Source organism: Symsagittifera roscoffensis, chromosome 2, assembly GCF_963678635.1.
Source record: "Symsagittifera roscoffensis chromosome 2, txSymRosc1.1, whole genome shotgun sequence".
Lineage (NCBI taxonomy): Eukaryota > Metazoa > Xenacoelomorpha > Acoela > Convolutidae > Symsagittifera > Symsagittifera roscoffensis.
The window spans coordinates 1,789,688-1,799,282 of record NC_087063.1 but is presented as its reverse complement, the minus strand read 5'-3'; the positions used below and the strand labels follow the sequence as shown (position 1 = coordinate 1,799,282).

Sequence of the window (9,595 nt, the reverse complement as noted above, 5' to 3'; positions counted from 1 at the left end):
AAAAATATCTGGTTTAAAATATCTGGTTTCCTCATAGTATGAAAGTTTTACAATTAACATTTATTATAACTAATAGCTAATTGACAGATTTTGCATACCATCTAAAAGATATTGATGTCAATAACTTTAATTTCAAAAAAAAATTCCGGGTTGAATTAATTGAGCTCAAAAAACTTCCTCCTCAGGGATTCGACGCCCCCCCCCCCCCTCAGGGATTCGACCCCCTGCCGACCCAAAGGGTCCCCTTTTGTACTATTTTGAGACATATATATTTGGTGACGGACTAAAAACTTTCTGAAGGCGCCTTCGGCGCCAATAAATTCTAATAAAAAGTGGCTAAAAACAGCTTTTTTGGCATGTTTTTTTTTCAAATTTGACAGCGGCGCAAAAAATTTTGCCAAAACAGCAGAATCTTTTTAGTGCTCTGGAAGAGCGAAAATCAATATGTCGACCTAAAAAAAGTCGACAAAATTTTCGAAAATTTGAAGAAAAAAAAATTGAAAATCCCACCCTCCCCCCCCCCCTCGAGAAAATCCTAGATCCGCCCCTATATATATATATATATATATATATATATATATATATATATATATATATATATATATATGGCACTTTTTCGTTCAAAATTTAATTGTTCCGACCACTGGAAATGGAAAACAACTTTGACATTAGCCGCGTGTTGTTTTTTTTCTTCGTAAAGTCAGGTACCACCAAAAAATAGCAAAATGGGTAAAGTGATGCATCGCCTTAAGCCCTTTCACTGCCGAATTGAGAAATCACACAAAATTGAAAGACGTTGTCTAGCTGGTTATTATTAAGGCTAGTGACAAACAATACACTATCATTAGGAGTTATAATAGCCTAAAAAACTTTATTTAAGTCGTGAAATAAAAATATTTATGAAGTTTAATTCAGCGCTTCAACGGGTTGACCTCCATAGACCAAAAAAACTAATCATACAACTCCATAAATTAAATATGAACACATACTGATCATAAGAGTTTCATACAATTTGCTGAATTTGGCATAAAAATTGGTGCATCGTCATAAATAGTTTTTAAAAACTTGTCAAAAAATGAGAATTACACAATTTCCTCGACCACCATTATTGTATACAAAATTGACTAAATGGCTAAAAATTGTATCACTAGCATTGTTTTGTTGGCGACAACAAAAATTTGTCTCTGTAATTTTGAAAAACACAAAAGATTTTTTGTTTTTTTTTTCTAACAAAAGTAGTTTCGAAAATCCCAATAATTTTTTTAATTGCAAAACTAATTTTGTACTCGATCAAATATTTTCAAAAAACGTTCAATAACTAACATTGTTTTCAATAACTCGATCAAAGCTTTTCAATAACTCAAATAGAAAAAAAAACAATATGGAGACTTCGTTTTTGTTGCTTGTTTTTCCTTACATTTTAGAAGTTTGTTTTTTTCAACTTGAAAGAAATCATTTTTTCTCAAATTCTTATAACCTGAAAGATTTGTTAGGTAAAATAAAACTTCTCAATTTTATTTTATATCAATAAAATAAATAATCGGATTGCGAATTTTGCTTTAAAATGTTTTTTTGTTTTTCTAATAAAAATGTTTGTTTTTTTTTCAAAAAATATACCTTTTTTTTGCATTTAACCGTTTTTAATAGTTTTTCTGTCAAAGGTTAGGTTAGATTTGAATATTTTTTTTTTTCCAGATTTAGTTTTGTGACTACACATTAAGTTGAATTGAATGAATTTCTGAAAAATATCTGGTTTAAAATATCTGGTTTCCTCATAGTATGAAAGTTTTACAATTAACATTTATTATAACTAATAGCTAATTGACAGATTTTGCATACCATCTAAAAGATATTGATGTCAATAACTTTAATTTCAAAAAAAATTTCCGGGTTGAATTAATTGAGCTCAAAAAACTTCCAAACTGGATGCACCTTAATTATTTCGAAAAACGCAAACAAATAATAAATTATACTACGTTAACTAAACAAAGGTTAATTTTGTTTTGAAAGGAAATCACACTTTTTGATGTATGGCCCAAAATACCAAATTGTCATTGAGCTTCGTTGAGCTTCGTTGATATAATCGATTGTTTTTTTGTTCATAAAATCTACAAAAATCGATTTTACTTTTTGCAAATGGGAATCGTTTACTGTAGTGTTTGTGGCGTTTTTAAAACTAGAACGCGAATGAACATAATGAAATTATAATTGGTTGTTTTTACTTTTTATGAAGACTGACAAAAAACCAAACATAATCGATAGTTATGCATGAAAATAGTGCGGGCGATGGGAGTGATTTTGTCTCGTACACATCAAATAAAAAGCCTGCCATCTTTTGTAAAACATTATCAATCTACAAACATTAAAACTTTTCAGCTATTTTCTTACAACCTTGAAGATTCTCATCATCGCTCTTCTTACAATCTCAGAGACACAAAACTCTTTTCAACTGCGAGGATTCTAGCTAAAAATTTTCAACTCATTTTTTTAATTCTTCTTCAAAACACTATCAGGTAAATTTAGCAGTTTTCCTTTCATGATACTTCTTCAAAAAAATCTCTGCTGATGTTGAGTAAAATTTGTTTCTGCATTACATATTTTTGAGTCAAATTCAGCGGCGATTTTTGATGGGTGGGATTGGACGCTTCTTCACTCAAGATTATGATTCTAATAAGCTACCTAAAGGGTTTCGGTTTAGTTAGTTAACCAGGACTTCTTCGGTGCCGTTGTTAGCGTACTTTTGTCAAAGAGAAGTTTCAGGTGCGAAGGTTTGTTTTGATTTGAAGCCTCAAACTGCACTCAATTCTGAAAAAGAGGCAGATTCCTGTTAAAAAAAAAACACTTTCCAACCTGGGTATTTTGACAAAACTGTAAAAAATGATGCAAATAACTTCTCAGAAACATGCAAAGGAGGAAGACTTTGGTGACTCGGTCCAATTCTAAGCAGGAGAGCTTCCAGATAGTGGCTATCCAGCGAATCTGCAGTAAGGCCAGTCATTTTCACGGATACTGTGTCGCAAAAGCACAATGCCAGTAGTTTTAGCCATGTTGCAGATCGTCGCCACCCTCCCAGTGACTGTCTTGTCTGCACTTTTGATCTCTCTTTTTCGAGCACGAAAAAACTAAAAATTTACCTCTGCTCCAACATGAACGTAGCTTTTTAGCTTCTAACTGAATGTACCTCCTGCTCATTTTAATTTTTACTTAACAAAAGATAAATGAAAAATATATACCAGAGTCAAAATCTCAAATTTGTCTAACTTTGTTTGTTTTATTTTTTAACAAATTTACAATAACCCTAGATTTGAACCACGAAGTATCACTTTTAAATCAATCTACTTCAAAAATGATTTATAGTACGATCCCCAGCCAAAAGTTATCAAGCGCAATTTGAAATTTTGATTCAGTGTCCAAACTTTAGTTTTTTTTTGAGATTAAACATGATTTCAATGGTTTTGAAAAAAACTTTTAGTCAATGTAAAACATAAGTTCGAACATTGACAATCGGGAGAAACTTTGTATTCAAATGTGTTTTTACTTTAAAATATTTTTCTACGCAAGTCAGCTACCACAAATAATTATGGGAATAATTATGCTTGATATATCAAATTGAAGAATAAAAGAATTTCAAACAACTAATTCAGTGTTGAGAAAAGCAGGTGAAAAACAGACTAATTTCGAGTGAGTAAAGCGATCAAGAAAGACTCGATATAAAAAAATTATTCTTTTAGGCTAAATAAGTAGAAAAATATTTTTAGAAGCTTCTTTGGCCTTAAAAGTTTTTCTAACAACAACTAAAAAGCTAAGTTGCAAATAAAAAAGACATTTTTAAAACAAAATATTTATTTCTCTTTTTAGTCTTTTTTGAAGTCAAATAATGACAAACTAACCTATTTCACTTGTTTTTTTATGATGTTTTTATAGTTATATTGTCACGCCACGCACAAAATAAGGCAATTATTCTAGAAAAAAAAAAGAAAAAAAAGTTTTTAAAATCAGAAATTTTTTTGTAGTTTTTGTATGATATTGGTTGGATCATTTTGTGCTACGAACAGTAAATGGTTATATTGGTTAGTATTTGAAACCCTTATCATTGGTCACTGCATTTGTTTTCAACTTTCAATTTCCGGTTTTGCTGACGAGATTGTCGTAATCTTTTCGATTTTATCCGAAGAATATTTTTAGTTTCAGTGAAATTATGATAATTTTTATCTAATTTTAACCAAACTTAAACTTTTTAATGAGATTGTAATGCTTTTAAATTGAGATTTCGGTGAAATTAGAAAAGTATGAAAAATAATTTTGTTCTGATTTTAAAAGATTTTAAAAGTGTTCGACAAATCATACGCTGTTTTGAAATCGGAAATTCTTCAGCGATTCCTCCCCTCCATTGTGCAAAAAGCGGGATTCGTTTCTAGGTACTGTTGAAGTTGTAGAATGTATAGTAATGAAGAGAATAGTTGTTTAACGTTAATTGTAAAGCAACTGTAAGGCATCAAATCTAAATCTTACTGCACCTTTCTGTTTTAGCTCGTACCGGACGATAGAGATCGCAAGGTCACGACAGCAGGTCCCCAGACAGAAAGAAACAAACTCATATAACTTATATAAACTCAAACTGGTCCCTATCTCAGTACAAACTTATTAGATGCTTCACCGTTGAATTAGTTCCTTATCATAGGGGTATCAAGTCGTTACTAGGTACCAAAGGGGGAAATAGTTAAAGATATCAAAAAATTGGACCATAATGAGTGAATAAATCAAACGCGAAAGAATCCAGTGCTTAAATTCATATTAACTAACTAAACGCTTTAATAATTTTGGGCCACATCGCATAATAGAAAATACATCATACCTGAATTTCGCTATTAACTTTGGTGCAGCATAACTGGGTAAATATTTCGAGCTTTTCTGTAAAAAAAAAAATCCTCGCACCGTGTGTATTTAAAATTGGTCGCAATTAGAGAAACGACTCCTTCTGGGGTGTGGTCAAAGAAGCGGATCTAGGATTTTCTCGAGGGCGGAGGGGGTTTGTATTTTCAAAAAAGTTTGAAAATGTTGTCGACCTTTTTTTAGGTTGACCAATTTGATTTTCTTTTCTGAGCGCTCCCAAATCACTATAAAAACATTATTTCTTAATTCGACCTAACTTTCTGCGCCGCAGGCTAAATTTAAAAAAAAACAAGCCAAAATAGGAATTTTTTGTCAATTTTTGGAACATTTTGCGCACGCTCACCCTCAAAATTGGTATATATTGGCGCCTAAGGCACCTTCAGAAAATTTTTGGGAAAATGGATAGCTCAAAATAGTTCGGCAGGGGGTCGAATCCCTGAGAGAGAGGGAAAGAAGAAAGGCGTCCACCCCCGCCCCCCCCCCCCTAAATCCGTTACTGGGAGTGGCGTCAGTTTCTTCTTCTTCTAGGGTCTATCATTGTTACTCCTAAATCACTTTCTAGAAAAAGGGCGTCCCTAATTTTCCTATTTCTTCAATTTAAGCAGAAACCAATCCTACAGCAAATGGAAAGGCTCCGTTATTATTGGTGCTAGGATTTCAGCAGACCGTTTTTTAGCAGACCAATCTTTAAGCAGACTTTGAGCAATCAGCAAGACAGAACGCTACCTTCAAAAACGGCATTGGCGATTAGCGACGGTTTGATCCGCTGCGCCTCAATTCAACACAAGTTTTTTGTGTGCGAAATCTTAGTTTTGCCGCTAATTTATCCCGTTGGGTTTCTGAAGTTGATAGTTTTGTTGACAAATCGTGAGATAATTGTCTTAATTGGGGACGCTTGACCCAAGACTGAGCGTGTTTTTGAGTCTGTAAATTAATCATGCGTCACTTAATTACGTTTTGGTCTGCTGAAAGACTCATTTTTCACTTTTTATGCTATAAAACTAGTCTGCTAAACAATCAGTACCGTTATTTTTATATTCGACTATAGCGACATGCTCCAAAAGCGTGTCTGCTCAGTGTGCTGTCGGTGCTTTCATCTTTTTCTCACGGTGCTATAAAACAAAGTGAAGGGAGGGAATTCATTTTTGCCGCCTACTTGTGAAAACGATACGTGAAAACATTGAATTCTGGTCTGATTTTCATCCAATCACAGCGCTCCATTTCTAGCTGAAGAAAAGAAAATAATAATTCTGGTGTTTGACCTCGCGATTCAAATTTATTCTTCGCTATTGAAGTTGTGAGCTTGCTGAGCTGAGCTAACTTAAATTAGTAGACTTTAATAAATAATAAGCTATAATAAATCTACAGCTAGAAAGAAAATATATCTTTGAGAAAATAAAAGGGCCGGCCCCTTTGTATTGAGTTATTACGTTGTTATTATCAGCAAATCAGAAAATAACTGCTTCTCAAATTACCGAAAAACAGCATCATTTGCAAAAAAAGCTCATTTTCCTTCATACTCGAATCGGTTTATTGTTTTAAGCGTTACCTGTTCTTTTGTATTCCATTGTTCGAGATCTAAATAAATTACTTAATTGATTGTGAACTTAACAAAAAGTTGAAAAGTTATTATAATTTTTGTGCAAATTTCGAGTATTTGTTGGATTCAAAATGTTGAAATTAATTTTAAGCCCAGTTTTACTTGTTGCGATGCTGTTCAGTTTTCCACGACCCGTGACGGGGCAACGGAGTTCATGTAGGCCAGTCGGGGACGTTTTCGCGCCGGAGACAGCCAGTAAATGCCAGAAATATGTCAGCTGGTACGACATAGCTTTCGCTGAAGAAGGGGACAAAGATCTAGTGCAACCTAAAGATTACACCTCAACCAAATGCAGAGAACTCCTCAATATATTTTTCTGCCTTCAAAGAGCGGGATCTTGTTACCCGAAAAATATGGAGTACACCAACAAAACGAAGCAGACTTTGAGACATCTCAACCCCTGCAGAAGTTTTTGCACTTACATGAAGAACGATTGCGGGTTGGATTTAATCATCCTTTCGTGCGAGCATTACAAGAACGACGCTCCGCCCGTAACTCGTGAGCAGTTCCAAAAAGGAGAGTTTCTGGACTACATTTTCGACGAACAAGGAAGGGAGCTTTCGTCCAATATGGACAGACAATGCGTTCCTCACTACATATACGACGAATCTGAAGAAGAGCCGAGAAACTGTCCTTCGAAACTGAAAACGAAAGGCAACAACTACGATTTCATGGGCGGCGAGAACTGCGGTGCTCCGTGCAACAAACTTCTATTTTCAGACTCCAATCGCGCGTTTCTTCGAAAGTGGACTTTTGGGTGGTCTGTTTTGTGCTTGATCTCTTGTTTGTTCACGTTCACTACTTACCTGTTGGATCGAGGACGTTTCAATTACCCAGAGGTGTCCATTATCTACTTCTCATTTTGTTACATTTTCATCTCGCTCTCATATATAACCGGATTCTTTGCCGGTGACTCGTTTTCATGTAATTCTGTGGATTTGACGAAGAAATCTGCAAATGATGTAATCATTACGCAATCGCTGGACCATTTTAGCTGCACCATTTCTTTCGTTGTGCTCTACTACTTCACAATGGCCAGTGCTCTTTGGTGGGTGGTGTTGTGTTTCACTTGGTACTTAACAGCTGGTCTCAAATGGTCGCACGAAGCGATCGCCAGCAAGGCCTTTTTGTTTCATGCCATCGTCTGGCTCTTACCTCTCGGGTTGACGGTAGCTGTCCTCGTGTTAAACGGAGTCGAGGGCGATGACCTCACTGGAACCTGTCTAACTGGAACCATCTCAACCGACTTGATGAAGTTCTTCGTCTTCGGACCCCTGCTGCTGTTTCTCGTCACTGGCTTCGCGTTCATAGTCTTCGGGTTGATCTCGATGTGCCGAATCAGATCTGTCGTCAAGGTCACTTTCGACTCTAAATCGGCCGACTCGTTTCAAAAACTGATGCTGCGAATCGGTCTTTTCTCGCTGTTTTACATGGTCCCAATGTCGATTGTCGTCGCCTGCTACTACTACGAAATTGCATCACGAGCCGAGTGGTTCGGAACATGGTTCCGACTATCGAGTGACGAACCAGCATCCCCTGCCGACGACGCCGAGGAGTCTGCAGTCGAAAACAAGACCCCTGAATTCAAAATCTTCCTGCTCAAGTATTTCTTAAGCATGGTTGTCGGAATTACATCTCTGTTCTGGGTGATGTCGTACAAAACAATCAATTTGTGGCTCAGTGTTTTCTGCGCATGTACCGAAATTGGACGCGACAGCAAACGGAAGACTCTGGCTCAAGATGTCCCGATCAAGCAGCTGGGCATCACAGCCAATCCGGAAATGGCGATTCAAATCAAAAACATGACTAGCAAAGACGTTTCACCGTCGAGTAACGAGGACAACACTAACGGAGGACAAATGCTGTTGAACAAGGCGCCCTCTCATCCGAACAATTACAATCTGCAGCAGCAGCCGAACAGCAATGCGAGCATCCGAATGAAAAACATTAACGGGGGCTATCCGCCAGTAAGCCATAGTAGCAAAGATCAGTGTTTCGTCTGAAACAATCGCGCAAAACTTGAATCAGACAATAACTGATAGCATTAAAGTCTATAGTTAGAAGCCAAAAAAGTGCGAAAAACTCACAGATAAACTCAACTGATGCAAAAACTCACAAAAAACTCGGAAACTGGAAATTAAAAGGATGACTTTTCCCGAATAGCAGGGTACTTAGAACAGAAGTTCTTGAACTAAGAAGAACTTCTGAGTTGATGAACAGACAATAATTCGATTTATGTTTATTTTTGCTAGAAAACTGAATTTCATACATTTCCTAATTGTTTGTATAAAAAAGTTTGAATTGCATTCGAACAAAGTAAAAGCTATTATAATGGATTTTGTTGCATTTCATTTGGTAAATTCGTTAATTGATTTTGGATGTAATAAATTTATTCTGATTTTTGGTTCATAATACTTGGTGAAGGAATATAATTAGCTTTCAAAATACGCTTTATGTTAGTTAACAATTTATTGGAAAAAGCTAATAAATTAATGTTTCAAACAAAATCGATTTTTAAAAAACCAAACAAGTTTCTGGGATTAATTTGAGTGCAAAAAAAGACATCAGCTGAAAAGAAAACTATTTAGGCACTGCAAAAGCTGAATTATACGGCGTGAACTCCTGCCTATTATAGTAGCCTAAGGTCAAGTTTTCACCAAAGCCTATTAAAAAGATCAGACATTTTTCTACTCAGAAAAAAAAGGATATATTCCATGCTTCTACAAAAGTGAGGAGCAAACTAAATCAATCAAAAACGAGTTAAGGCTAGTAGTTTGTTTATATTACTACCCGGCAAATTTTTTTTGTATCTTACAAAGCATGAGCGGGAAAAATTTTAAAAAATGGAAATGGTACAAAAAAAATTATAGCCGGTTACTTCGCAAGTAGCACAGAATGATCCGACCATAGTCTTAAAAAATACAAAAAAGTTTTTTCAAAGTTGCGTTGTTTTTTTTCCGGTGTGGTATGACTAAAAGCAGCAGAACGAAAAACTCAGAGATCAGGCATAAACGACAGCCAAAGTGAAATCAGCAAATTGAAAAACAAAATAGAAAAACGGGAAAAACAACATGAAAAACTTTCACATAATTTTCCCTTTTT

At 35.3% G+C, this 9,595-nt stretch overlaps 1 protein-coding gene across 1 annotated transcript; it reads left to right on the top strand.

Moving 5' to 3' along the window:
- The first annotated feature begins 5,928 nt into the window (after positions 1 to 5,928).
- On the top strand, positions 5,929 to 8,947 carry LOC134840361 (frizzled-2-like). Its single transcript, XM_063856128.1, has one exon. The coding sequence runs from the start codon at positions 6,565 to 6,567 to the stop codon at positions 8,494 to 8,496; it is 1,932 nt and encodes a 643-aa protein (XP_063712198.1). The 5' UTR covers positions 5,929 to 6,564; the 3' UTR covers positions 8,497 to 8,947.
- The last annotated feature ends 648 nt before the right edge of the window (positions 8,948 to 9,595 follow it).

Excerpts from the sequence above, each read along its gene's own strand:
- LOC134840361 (XM_063856128.1), top strand. The coding sequence starts at position 6,565 with ATGTTGAAATTAATTTTAAGCCCAGTTTTACTTGTTGCGATGCTGTTC.